The 14,421-nt window shown below is 42.6% G+C and overlaps 1 protein-coding gene across 2 annotated transcripts in view; it reads right to left on the bottom strand.

The window, feature by feature from the left end:
- LOC125306553 (carcinoembryonic antigen-related cell adhesion molecule 6-like) overlaps positions 1-14,421 on the bottom strand; it is a 57,492-nt gene that overhangs the window by 2,157 nt on the left and 40,914 nt on the right. The window contains exons 5-10 of one of the 2 annotated variants that reach the window (XM_048261973.1): positions 13,428-13,703; positions 10,409-10,526; positions 9,724-9,752; positions 9,459-9,484; positions 8,051-8,188; positions 7,614-7,736 (exon numbers count right to left, since the gene is read on the bottom strand). In XM_048261973.1, coding sequence (XP_048117930.1) covers positions 7,614-7,736; positions 8,051-8,188; positions 9,459-9,484; positions 9,724-9,752; positions 10,409-10,526; positions 13,428-13,703 — 710 coding nt within the window. The remainder of the gene's footprint in view (positions 1-7,613; positions 7,737-8,050; positions 8,189-9,458; positions 9,485-9,723; positions 9,753-10,408; positions 10,527-13,427; positions 13,704-14,421) is intronic. The other variant, XM_048261974.1, reaches the window with a different exon arrangement.

The following is a 14,421-nucleotide window of genomic DNA, read 5'->3' as shown; positions in this document are numbered from 1 at the left end:
CATGCATTCATATACACACACATTTTGGCTGACAAAATAGGCTATATAATTTAATTAGTTTGGCCAACGATTGGCTCAAAGGAAGGAACAGTCAGCGGCCCATTGGTTCATTTTCCATACTGAAACTGGACTGATCCAATAACAGGTCTTGTCAGCCCCCTCCCATTTTGGCTCAGAGCCAGGATTCTGTGAGCGCATCAAAATAGTTACTAGAAGTAGCCTACACGTTGAAATTGCGGTGGGTGCCGTAGTGCACCTAGTGCAATATACAAATATACAATATTGCGAGTAGGCTATATGTCAGCAATATGATGAAGTTCGCTAAATTTGATCGAGGATATGTAAGCAAGCATACAGAGCTGGGGGAAGTGGTTGAGCACTGCTCTCCCATGCCCACATCCACGGCTGAAGTGCCCTTTAGCAAGGCACATCTCACTCCTCACTGCTCCCCAAACACCGCTGTAGCAAGGCAGCTCACTGCTCCAGGTTAGTGTGTGCTTCAACTCACTGTGTGTTCACTGAGTGCTCTGTGTGTTCACTAATTCATAAATGCAGAGACCAAATTCCTTGTATACGCAGGTATACTTTAACAATCAGTTCAGCAGGCTTGTCCTACTTTTTCTGTAGGGTTGTGAAATTGCCAATCTGCAGTGAATAAAGCGGACTTCATTCCTGCTCTGGCCTTACAGTTATCGCTTCAATTGCTTGCGCTTACAGAGACGTGGATTAGGCCAGAGAATACTGCCACACCTGCAGCGTTGTCGACCAATTATGCTTTTTCGCATACCAGTCGTTCGTCTGGTAGAGGAGGCGGGACAGGCTTTCTCGTCTCTGATGATTGGAGGTTTACACAGTTGCTGCCTGCTCAGGTCCACAACTCCTTTGAATATCATGCCATCATGATAACTGAGCCATACAAATCATACTTGGTGGTTATTTATTGCTCTCCAGGACAACTTGGGAACTTTGTAAATGAGTTGGACATTCTACTGTCTGCTATTCCAATGGATGCATGCCCATTATTAATCCTTGGCAATTTTAATATTTATTTGGATAACTTGTCTTCAATTGACTTCCTGTCCTTACTCTCCTCATTTAATATCACACGTGTCCACAGTCCTCCTACTCACAAGGCTGCTAAAAATCTTGATTTAATTCTGGTACGTAACTGTAATACAGACAACGTTTTGGTTAATCCATTACATGTATCGGATCATCACTTTATCAGATTCTCTGTGCGTCTCCTGGATAACCCAGCAGCTCCTCCTCCGACAATTTCGTTCCGGCGTAACCCCAGAAGCCTCTCAAGCGATCATTTTGCAACATTAGTAACATCTGCTTTACCTACTCCTAGCTCATTCTTGGCACTTGAGGTTAATGACGCTACAGAGACTCTCTGCTCTACACTGGCATCTTGTCTGAATGCAGCATGTCCTCTTTCCTCAAGACCTACTCATTCTAAACCTCGTCATCCATGGCTGACGAACAGTATAGTCTCAGTACGAAAGGAACTTAGAGCTGCTGAGAGGAAATGGCGTAAATCCAGAGATGGAAATGATCTTAGTAACTATCAGTCTTTGCTGTCATCTTTTTCATCCACTGTTACACTTGCAAAAAAGGCATTCTATCAAAGCAAGATTGAGAGCGCCACTGACAGTAGACAGCAGTTTTTCTACTTTCAAATCTCTTCTCAATCCTCCACCACCACCATCAACTACTTCACTGTCAGCAGATGACTTTGCAACATTTTTCACTGAAAAAGTTGCTAACATAAGTGCTCAGTTTAATGCACCTATAAGGAGGGCTTTGCCTTGTGTTAGTATGACAGCATCATTGGACTCTTTCTCTCCTCTTGATGAGGAAGCAGTCTCTCAATTGCTTCAGCAAAGTCGTCCAACAACATGCTCATTGGATCCTGTCCCGTCCACTCTTCTACAGTCTATGTCACCCGCTATTCTACCAGCAGTCACACATGTATTTAATGCTTCACTCAGTTCTGGAATAGTTCCTTATTCTTTTAAACAGGCTAGGGTTACACCTCTGCTAAAGAAAAGTACACTTAATCCAACTGAGGTGAAGAACTACAGGTCTGTCTCCCTTCTTCCTTTCTTGTCAAAGGTTTTGGAGAAAGTGGTCTTCAAGCAAGTTTGTGCTTTCTTCATCAGAATAATCTACTGGTCTGGTTTCAAGAGTGGTCATTCTACTGAAACTGCTCTTCTGTCTGTGACTGAAGCATTGAGAGTAGCTAAGTCCTCTGCTCAGTCATCAGTATTAATTCTACTAGATTTATCTGCAGCCTTTGATACTGTTAATCATGACATTCTCCTTTCTATACTGTCTGAACTGGGAATTTCTGAAAAAGCTCTTGACTGGTTTGAATCTTACCTTAAAGGGTGTTCTTTCAATGTGTCTTGGCAGGGACAGGTATCTAAGTCTCATGACCTCACCACAGGTGTGCCTCAGGGATCAGTATTACCTTGCTTTTCTCTATTTACACCACTTCCTTAGTTGATACCATTCGCTCCCATGGATTTGACTATCACTGTTATGCAGACGACACTCAATTTTACCTGTCTTTCCCACCTGATGACTCTAGTTTTTCCCACCGGATTTCTGCATGCCTTAAGGATATTTCAGCCTGGATGAAAGATCGGCACCTTCAGCTTAATCTCTCAAAGTTTTTGGTGTTTCCAGCTAAAACAGCTATTCCCCAACAAATTAACATCCAGCTTGACTCAACTTCACTGACCCCAACTAGATCGGCACGTAACTTGGGCGTTGTAATTGATGACCGACTTCTCTGAGCATGTAGCTTCTATTGCAAAATCATGTCGGTTTATGCTTTACAACATTAGGAAGATCAGACCTTATCTGACACAAGATTCCACACAACTTCTTGTTCAGACCATGGTCATCGCTAAGCTGGACTATTGCAATTCACTATTAGCTGGCTTACCCGCTTGTGTAATAAGATCATTACAGCTGATTCAGAATGCTGGAGCACGCCTGGTCTTCAGTCAGCCAAAGAGGACACATGTAACTCCTCTCCTAGTTACTCTCCATTGGCTCCCTATAGTAGCCAGAATTAAATTTAAATCTCTCACTTTGGCCTATAGGACACTGACAGGATCTGCTCCTAGTTATTTTAATTCAATAATCAAGCCTTACATCCCCAACCGCCCACTGCGGTCTTCTGATGAGCGTCTGTTATGTCGACCAGTCATAAAAACTAGGTCTAATTCCAGACTATTCCTCAGTGGTTCCATGTTGGTGGAATGAGTTGCCCAGTGCTCTCCGTTCCTGTGGTAGTTTTGGGTGGTTTAAGAGGGGTCTAAAGACATTCCTATTCAACATGTACTTAGTTGTTTAAGCACTTGTTTAAGCACTTTTATTTTCATTAGGCTGTTAATTAATTTGACATTATTGTTTATTATTGATATTCTCCTTAATGTAGTCTTAGCATGTCATTGTTTTTATATTATTGATTGAATGGACATTATTGTTTTATTATTGCCTTTCCCCTCATTTTCATTGCTTTTTTTATTAGGCTATTGATTGAATTGATATTATTGTTTATTATAACTATTCTCCTTATTATATTTGATCAACATTCTAACCTGTTCCCTGTTCAATTTTAAATATTATTATGTTGTTTTGTATTTATGTGTCGCTTTGGACAAAGGCGTCTGCTAAATCCATAACCATAACCATAACTGGTCTATAAATCTGATCTACAAAGCAGGCTGTGGAGAGTGCAGCCTATAATGCTACATGCAACAAGAACTCAGTGATGGACCAGGTAGGTTATGTGACATGCCATGCTGATGATGATGATTATGATGACTAATTAATTGCGATAATGTAATGACATGGTAATGATAACATAGTAAGGCGGTGCTGTGATCATAATAACAAACAGCGCAACTTAAAGTTTTCATTGTAGGCTATAGTTTAAATGTAGCATATTGAATAATTTTTTAAATGATACATTGAATTCAAGCAGAAGTTCTTCTTTCATAATTGTTTGTATAGCCTACATGAATATGGAAATCATGTGCTTCATGGACACATTTAATCAGTCAGAGTACATAGATTACAAAAGGTCAAGATTGTACTCTCTGTTGAGAAGAGCCATCTGAACACAGCAAGTGTTTGCGGTCAGAGAAATGTTAGCCTGGCCATATTTATTCTTCATAACTCAGGTTTTTATTACCCTCAGTCTGTCAGTCAGCTCTTTATTTTGCTGATTGAAATCTGCCAGCTGAAGAATATGGCAGTTGCGGACAGTTATTGGGGTGGGACCATAGCTTCACGTGTATATTTGGTTAACAAGAACATTAAGGCAAAAGGATATCTGAGGATAGAAATGTTTCCATGACACCCAAAAACGCTTTGTACGGTGGATTGATGGCATATCCCTTATTGGTTTGCCAAGACAACAGTCATCTACTGAGAAGATGAACACCAAATTCTTATTGGATTGTTGCATTTAGGAAATAAGAGGCTTTTTGACCCCTTTGGATGAAGCACAGCTGCTCCAGCCTCAGATTTTGCGCAGATCTCAAATTGGGTTAAATATTCTGCAGAATACACATTCATTCTACTGCTCAGTGTTACATCGGCTTAGACTTAGTTAGGATGTGTCATTTTGTAGTATTGTGATTAAAATATTGACAGTTCAATGGCTACTTTTGTCTCAGCGTGTTTCCTTGGATTGAGGTTTACCAGCGTGCTAATTTGTGTCTTGAATTGAACGGGTAGGTGTGAGTTTTTTCCACCACAATAGCCAATGAGGCCTACATTTGTCCATTTTCAGTGCTCCACGACACTTAAATTTGTTGTAAATATATGCATTTAAAGTGTACTGTAATGTAAGAAGGATTTTGTATTTAATTAGGTGTGCCCGACCGAAGAACTAAAAGGGAAACATGTTACAATAAAGACGCAAACATTAGACTTATAACTTAGGAGAAATACAGACATAAACCCCAAATGTTCGCTCCCGCATCCCAGCATGCCCTGCGTGGGAGTTCGCTACGCAATGTCTTGTGCGCCGATGTTACACTGCTCCCCCAACAAGCCATTGAAACAAGCCAAAAAAGCTTTTTTTTTAAAGGCGCCGGCCAACAGGCCAACTAGAACGGGCGCCCACACAGCACGGTGCCTCTCACACGCACCCAAAAGTCCCAACCCACACAAAAACAAACACACTAGAGGGCCCCCACCCTCTTTCCCACAAAAAAGTCAGCGCACTCCTCCCGGTTCCAGTACGGCGCGAACCAGGCGCGGCCGCCCAGGCTTCCGCTTCTCCTCACCGCCTCTATTTCTATTTCGACAAAAAGGCCCCGTCTCGGGCAGACCAGTAGCCGGGCCGTCGAGGAGGGCCGGAGGTGAGCCGCGTTCCCCCGGCGGGGGCAGCCGCTGCAGGCCCTCCCCGACTGGCGTTGTTGGTCGCGCGGCTCCCGCGCTGCTACCGCCTTCACTGCCGTCCTCACGGCCGCTGAGTTCGCTCTCGCCCGTCGCCGGCCCGAACTCCACTGTTGCAAGGCCCGAGCATCTGCTCCCGAACTCGTCCTCCTCCTCTTCTTGCAGCTCTAGCAGTCGTTCCTCCTCTCCAGTGCAGAGGTCGCCCGGGGATTCCTGTGCTGCGCGGAGCCAAGCTTTAATAACCGCGCCTCGTCTCCTCTCCTTCCTCCGGCGAGCCTTGGTGTGCAGTTTTGGAGCCCTTACAAGGGCTGGCGGGAGCTCGAACAGCCCCCGCTCCGGGGTCAGGTCGCCTGCCCCCAGGATAACTCCCGGGGCAGGGGCAGCTCCACCGCACGCTCCCACATCAGAGGCCTCCATTGCTTTCACTTCTGACGCCACTGTAACGTTTTGATGTTTCAGGACACAGAGCTTCGTTCAATGCAAGTGTAGCCGGACGAGTCCTTACCTGGAGTATAGTGATAGGTTTTGTTGTGTCTCTCTCCTGCCCCACCTACTTTGTAAGTGGGTAATTGGCAGCTGTGCTCCATAAAAAGGAAGCGGGGCTATCCAGGGCAGACGTCTGCTTTGTCCAGGGACGACTCTGACCGACCTATCCCTGACGTTTGGCTGTAGTTTGTTCCACCATTTGCTCCAGGTAGGCTTGAGTCTTTGTCTGAGGAACATTCGTTTGTGCACTAATGTGCGGGAAAGTTCAGAACTTTTGTTTACATTCCAGTAACTGCAGTCGCTGCTAAACTACTGGCTGGATATCCTCACGGCTGCTCTTTCCCCCGGTGTGCTCATCAATTCCAGCTTAGGTAGGTGTACTCCTTCCTGTGTGCAAACGTTATCGCATAGCTAGGCCACTCGTTTACGTTATCTGTTAATTACAGCAACATCACGGAGTGTTGCGCTGTCCGGGCTCCCTACATCTGACGTTAGCTGTTGCATGGTAGGTTTTAGCTTTATTTACATCGATTTACCTAAATTAAGCATAACATTAGAGTAATGACTCTGTACTCCCTATAGGATCTGTATGGTATCCTGATGTGGTGACGGCCTTGCTGTTTTGTTCCTGTTTGGAGTTTGCTGTGTGGAGCGCCTTCCGCTTCTCTCTGTGGCCTTCCATCGCTGCGTCTCTGATGCATGATTGCTAGCTAACCTGGTGGTGGCTATCTGCTTGGGCCTGTTTAGTGCGGACGTGCGTGTTTGTTGCATGAGTGTGCATGTGTGGGAGTTTGGTTTGCTTGCTGCTATGTTTGATGCTCTGTGCTTTGCTCTGTATTTTGTTTTGTCTTATTTGTACTCATTTGTTTTTGTTTGTTTTATACTGCATGTACTGTCAAGTGGGCTTTCCCTGTGTATGTTGCTTGTCTCTCCTGCTGGGGGCTGCATTGGGCGCATGTTGGAGGGTTTATTCTCCTCTGGTGGTGTTTATCCCTTATTGTGTGTGCTGTGTTAATTAGTTTAGATGAGTCACCTTTTTCATTTTGATTTGCAGTGTGGTTTGAATCACAGATTTCGCCTAAGCGGCTTTGACATCTGCCCTCTACGGTAAGCCCAATCTAGTGTCAACATTGATCCTGACTATTTACATGTAGCATTACATGGTGTTGCTCTGTTATTGAAGTGCATGTACATTGATCCTGTCTTAAATAAATAAATTGTTATTTTTGTATTGTAATCTCACGTCTCTGCCTATTATTCAGACTACCAACTTGTGTGACCGTAGTGGTAAAGAGGAAATTCTCAGGTTTATTTAACGGGTAGGTTCCTGGGTAACAGGGCATTAGAACCTGGTGAATGTTTATATACAAGGTAGGCTACTGTCACACAAGCTTTATTAAGGATCGAGGGCAGGGACACAGACACAGAACACAATACACACGGAGCAGGTCAAGTACACACACACGCTACACATACAGGGGAGGACGCAACCCCCCACAGAGAGAGGATCACACACGAGGGAGAACTAAAAGGGAAACATGTTACAATAAAGACGCTAACATTACACTCAAAACTAAGGAGAAACACAGACATAAACCCCCAAATGTTCGCTCCCGCATCCCAGCATGCCCTGCGTGGGAGTTCACAACGCAATGTCTTGTGCGCCGACGTTACATTATATACTGGACTTTGCCACTGACCTGGCCTTTGGGTTTGACAGCAGCATACACTGTGCTCTGATCTCCCACATTTCCTCCGTGTCCCAGCGTTGCCCTCATACCGGCGGTGTTATTCTGAAAATTGATATCTGCATAGGTAGGTCCCTGGAAAAACATGCATGACAAAAATGTTTCTAAATCATTAAAAATGTATTTGTATTATGTGTATGTACATAAATCTCACACCCATGCTCACACAAACACACACTCACACACACACTATCTCTCTTTCTTTCTCTCTCTCTCTCACTCACTCACTCACACTCTCTCTCTCTCACTCACTCACACACACACACACACACACACACACACACAAATACACACACACACTGACTAGGAAAAGGATGGTCTTTAAACATTTTAAAATGTAATGTATTGTTCTACAAATGCAATAAGCAGGGAGGGCACTCATCACACACCTGGCCTGAGGTGGGGCCAGCGGGGGAGCTGGGGAGTCTGACTCCTGAGTAAAGCGTCTCCCTGTTTCCACCATTACCCTGATCCACCCTCTGCACATTTTTTCTCTGAAAGTGGCTGATGTCCGCATAATTCAACTCCTGAAAACAAGTACATGTGAAACAAGCTTGTGAATTTGTTATCATTCATAAAATATAATAGTTCAATGTCTAAACACAGTTATACTAATTTATTTTGTAAAGTGACAGGTGAAGGATGTTGAGTGATTTCAAGTAGATTTAGGGCTCAATTGTGCCCTTTCAGAGGCATCAGGAGACTTCAATGTGCATTTAAATGTTAAAGGACAACTCCATCTTTAAATTCATGCCCCCAGAGTGTAGCATTGTAATGTAGTGTATTGTATTGCTTAACAGTCAGCATTTGACATTTGAACATCATGATGGTATTTCCCAAACAACTGTGCTTCACAGACCAACCGCCTTAAGGTAATCTTCAATGCATAGCTACTCTATGGTGCAAAGTCCTTTTATGCTTATGGTTATATTGACCTATTACCCCTGCCTGGAAATGCTTTGACCTGCGTGGGGAACTTCCTTTGAAGATAGTCATTGTGACGGGAGTGTCCAGTTTAAATATCGTTGAAACCTCCGGGTCAACCGGAAGTGATTCATAGTTTAGTGAATTTATATTTTTAGCTGTTTCATATACGTTTTGACTATGTCAAATGGAGCATGGTGACTAATGATATTTTATATGTATTTCTAGTGTAATAGATTGATTGGTGATGGCTGTATTAGCTTTTTCATGATGGATTACCTGGAACACCCCTGTCTTTTGGTTTAGAGTTGGTATGTGCCAATCTTAGTGGTGATTCTCAGGCCTATTTATACTGTGTCAGTCAGTTTATAGGGAGAGCAGTAAGTGACAGGACATGCGTCCTATTTGCTCTCTGTTGCTATGGTGACTTGTTAAGGTCAAACATTATTGCCGGCTACGATTGTTGTATTGTTTTTTTGACTATCATGTCAATTTTTTGTTTCATTTATTGAAAGTATTTTTTTTTCTTTTTTTTTCTTTTGTTTATTTTTGTTGTCCTAATTGCCAAATATTGGCCTCATTTGGGAAAAATAAAAATCCCATCATCAAACTTACTCCTCTGCGTTCTCCTAAGTGTGACCAACTAGCTCAAGACAGTACTTCCACACTTTACCCTTCAACAGTCATGTTGACCAAAGTGGTTATGTGGTGGTGTGATGAAACAGGAAGAGAACACTAACGGGAACCTAGCTCACTACACTGATAATACAAGAGCAGTGAAGCATGCAGCTCATTACACTGATAACACAAAAGAAAGTATATCTGAATCATGCAGCCAAAGATCATTAAAGAAGAATGTGGATAAGGACTCACCATTGGGCTATTATCTTTGGCAGGTGCTGTGTGAGAGAGGGATATCAAACAATCAAACAGTAGTCCTTCCTGTAGCTACTCTGTGATGACATTTTTAACGTGTAATGCAATGTAATTAATGGTTTTCATTTTCAGCCTCTCTCTCCATCTTTCTCTGTCTCTCTCTCTCACAGACACACATACTAGACACACACATGCATGCATGCACACACACACTGAAAGATAGAAAGAAAGACAGTGGAAGAGAGAGATAACATATTCTTACCTTCTCGGCTTTTTGGAGGGCATATTTTTCTACAAATAGTAAAAATGAGAACTTAGCATATGTTTATCCATAAAATTCCCATGGGTTCCAGTGTGCCTATACTATCATGTCTCACAATGTTTATAGAAGTGAGGTTTTACACACTCCACAGCTCTGAGACAGCTCCTGTCTGCTACTCTCATCCTAAATAAAAACATCTGGGGTATACACACTTTCAAATCCCTTTTGGAAAAAAATGTGAAAACCAAGTGAGATAACTACTTAAAATCCAAAAGAGATATCTTGAAATAAATATGTATGAAAAATTAATTTGGCATGGTAAGACTGTTTTTAGTGGCAGGCTAGCACATACCGATGACTTGCGCTAGCCTAGCACCTGCGAACTCTGCAATTAGAAGGACTGGATGAAATGTGTTGAAAACGGTCTCCACTGATAAATATCACACTGGCTAACTTGGAAATTAGGTCCTATATCCAAAATTTTGAGTCACCCCTTTAACATAAGTAACTGCTATGATTTAGAACATTACAAAAGAGGGTAATAGAAAATAAAAAGTAATTGAGAGCATACCATACATGGAAGTGGTATGATTTTGAAAGCTGGACAATGGTAAGAGTAGACAGTTTCAGTTTCTACCGAGTGATCAGGATGAGCAAGTTGATGATATAGTGAAGTTGAACTCACCCTTTTTTCTTCAATACAAGGATGACAGGGATCACAAGTACAATTAAGACAGCTATTACTATAACAGCTATAGCCCAAGTTGGAAATCCACCTACTCCGACACCAGGATCAGGTGCTACTGTATGACAAAAAACATGCACATTTCTTGTTAATTATCTCACCAGTTTACTGAAGGACTGAAGTTGTGTCAGTGAACCACATCATAATACTCATTTCAAATGTACTTGAAACAGAATGTGAATCATGAAGGTCTATAAACCTAAAGAAATATGTGTTGTCATATGGGCTGCATCTCATGTCCTGACTTGTGCTCTGGAAATTGTTCAAAGATCGACGTCATCAAGGATGTCTCATTTGTCTAATCGCCACCAGAAGAGATGAGGAGAGAGGAGAAAGGATGGATACGCAAGGAAGCAATGGCGCATCCTATGCGGAAGTGTTTTCAGTCAGAAATCATTGGGTCAAGCAACAAAGGGGAAAATTCCCTTCCCATTCCTTTACTTCTGTCAACTACCGATTTAAAAAAAAGTTTGTAGCGATTTATGAATGACAATAAATGACTAGTTAAACCAAGAAAAGATCCTCATATGCATAGAATTATCATCAACTATGCCACCTTTATCATCCGGTGTCTGACATAGCTCACCCCATTTTAGTGAGCATCTGACCTGCAAATGCACTAAGCCTCCTAAGCATCCAACGAAATCTGAGTCAAAGACACCTATGTTACATGCATTGTGAAACAGTTTTGCAATACTAAATGCAAAGTTTCAACGGCATTGTGTGATACAGATGGATGCATGTACTGAGTTTGGAGATGTGCCATGGAACCATTGATACTTTGTGCATGCTCAGTACCTGCGTACTGTACCTGGGCAGCCGTGGCCTACTGGTTTGCGTTTCGGACTCGTAACCGGAGAGTTACCGGTTCAAACCCCGACCAGTAAGAACGGCTGAAGTGCCCTTGAGCAAGGCACCTAACTCCTCACTGCTCGAGTGCTGCTGTAGCAAGCAGCTCATTGCGTCGGGATTAGTGTGTGCTTCACCTCACTGCTCACTGTGTGCTGAGAGTGTTTCACTAATTCACGGATTGGGATAAATGCAGAGACCAAATTTCCCTCACAGGATCAAAAGAGTATATATACTTATACTACTTATATGGTAGGGGACCCTAAACTCACAATCTTACCCCTTCTCTGCCTCTTTTGCGACCTTTCCACAGCAGGGATATGCTGTGTTTTATTACGTTGTCTTCTGTATTCATGATAAATGTTTGTGCTTTATGCGTAATATTATCATGACAGCCGCTAGTGAGATCATATCATGTATAATTATTTGCAATAGCGTTGTGCATAGGATTATAGCAGGACTTTTTGGGCTTTAAATCGCTGGGGAACATGGGGCTTTGGGAACATAGGGCCCTAGGTACATAGCGCTGATGTTAGCGCTAGCTATAGTAGTTCAATATGTTTTCTAAATAATATATCTAGCTCATTTTACATCTATTTTGGATTCAACACTGAAAGACACAATGCTTGAGGTCTTTTTTCCCATGAGCTAAAAACATTGTTGTTATTGTTAGTGTTGATAGTAGCCTTTGAATTTGGTGAACAACAGGATATATAAAATATAGTTTGAGTGATTTGTGAGTGAGTTTGAGCATTCTGAGTGACGTATGGCTCCAGAAAATCATGGTTATGAATATAACCTTTGTATTCTGAAGGAGAACAGGAGACAATAACAATTCTCAGATGGTGACGGCTCCCACACACAGTTGCGTTCCGTCAGTCAACGCATGCCAGTGGGTGTTCCCGACGGTAGCTATGCAAATGACTTGAAGTATAACCGTAATTTGATTGGTTGGTGCCGTCCATCGATTGGCTTGATTGGCCGGTGCCGTCTATCGGTGCAGCAACAGCTGAACTTCTCAAAGCGAGCGACGTGAGAAACGTGACGCACGGACCCACAATTCAGTTGGGCAACGGATGACGTGAGCCCATGTAAAGTGAATGGGATACGTCTCCAGCACTCCAACGCACGCAACTGTGTGAAGGCGCCGTGACATCGATCTGAACCAATCTCCAACCCGTTTTGCAGGTCTATATAGGTGCACCATGAGAAACTAGGCCCAAGGCCTCACATGCAAGAGCAGTGGTCCCCAAACTACGGCCCTCATTTTGGGTGGCCCCCCAAATCATGTCCGTGGTATATAGCATCTGGCCTGCACGGGAGTACAACATCGTCAAACTATAACCTCCGTAATTTCCCCCATTCATTCTCTATGGCGAGTCTTAACAGTACACATGTAATACTCTTTTTGTCCACTGGTGGTTGTTTTGGCGCTGTTTTGCAAGAGGTGCAAGAGACTGACTGCACCAGTGCTCAAAGTATTCTTAAAAGTTTATTAAATGAATTGTTAATAACTAACTAACTTCTATTCAAGTCATATTTCTTGGACTTTCTGGGATAATTATTTCTATTTTTTATTCACTCATTCAAATGTTCATACAAATTCACAAAGTTCTCATCAGGTGAGTGAAAGTTAGAATGGTGGTCATTTCAGATGTTTTTGCCAGCACTTCATAAAACTCTTATAGTTTGAGTTATATGAATTATTTGTAGGATATTACTTGTTCACAATATGAGCTGTGTATGCACAGAGTTCAGAGTTCACACATTTTGAATAAAATATACTTTTGGGACTCCCTGCTAAGAAAGTCCAATGTGCTTGAGGGTGATCAACTACAAGCGTCTTATGCTTGATCACCCTCAAGCACATTGGACTTTCTTAATTTAACTTATATAGTGTATTTAGTATATAGTTTTGTTAGTTTTCTTATCTTTCTTATCTTCTACTGTCTTTATTGTTCAGGATTCAACACTGAGTAATCATCCTGAATGGTATTTGTTTCAAGTAAGCATTCAGGTGCCTCAAGTCTAAGATGGGTCTGAGACTGCCATCTTGCATCCAGCTTGTTTTATCTTGCATCAAGGCAGGGCATAATTCAGATTTACTCACGATTGACAACAAGCTCGAAGTCATCACGGCCAGAGCTGACAGGATTGCTGACTATGCATGTGTACTGCCCACTGTCTTCTGTCTCTACTGGGCTGATGGACAGTGTTCTGTTCTTCTCATAGAAGGTGGTTCTGTTGCTGAGAGACAGAGGTTTACCATCCTTTGTCCACTCTCTGTCGACGATGAAGCCCTGAGCATCACAGGTCAAGTTGACAGAACTCTCACCTGCTATCAAGGTGTTACCAGAGCGTGTAATGGCAACACCAGCTATAGTCTCTGTATTAAGTGAAAAAATAATGATAGCATTTATGATTTATGACATGTTGGGTTGCTGGACTTAACTAAAATATACATTAATAATAAGGAATAATCTCAGCTGCAGATATAAAAAATGAAGTCTCGTTCAGTATCCACTCACATCATTTATCATGACTGCTGCGCTAGCGAAGCGGTGGTCATGTGGGTTTAGTTATCCACTCACATCATTTATCATGACTGCTGCGCTAGCGAAGCGGTGGTCATGTAGGTTTAGTTATCCACTCACATCATTTATCATGACTGCTGCGCTAGCGAAGCGGTGGTCATGTAGGTTTAGTTATCCACTCACATCATTTATCATGACTGCTGCGCTAGCGAAGCGGTGGTCATGTAGGTTTAGTTATCCACTCACATCATTTATCATGACTGCTGCGCTAGCGAAGCGGTGGTCATGTAGGTTTAGTTATCCACTCACATCATTTATCATGACTGCTGCGCTAGCGAAGCGGTGGTCATGTAGGTTTAGTTATCCACTCACATCATTTATCATGACTGCTGCTGCTGCGGCGGTGGTCATGTAGGTTTAGTTATCCACTCACATCATTTATCATGACTGCTGCGCTGGCGGTGGTCATGTAGGTTTAGTTATCCACTCACATCATTTATCATGACTGCTGCTTCTTAGCGAAAGCGGTGGTCATGTAGGTTTAGTTATCCACTCACATCATTTATCATG

Source organism: Alosa alosa, chromosome 13 (genome assembly GCF_017589495.1).
Source record: "Alosa alosa isolate M-15738 ecotype Scorff River chromosome 13, AALO_Geno_1.1, whole genome shotgun sequence".
Classification (NCBI taxonomy): domain Eukaryota; kingdom Metazoa; phylum Chordata; class Actinopteri; order Clupeiformes; family Clupeidae; genus Alosa; species Alosa alosa.
Note: the sequence above shows the minus strand (reverse complement) of the source record. Positions and strands in the feature narration are given on the sequence as shown.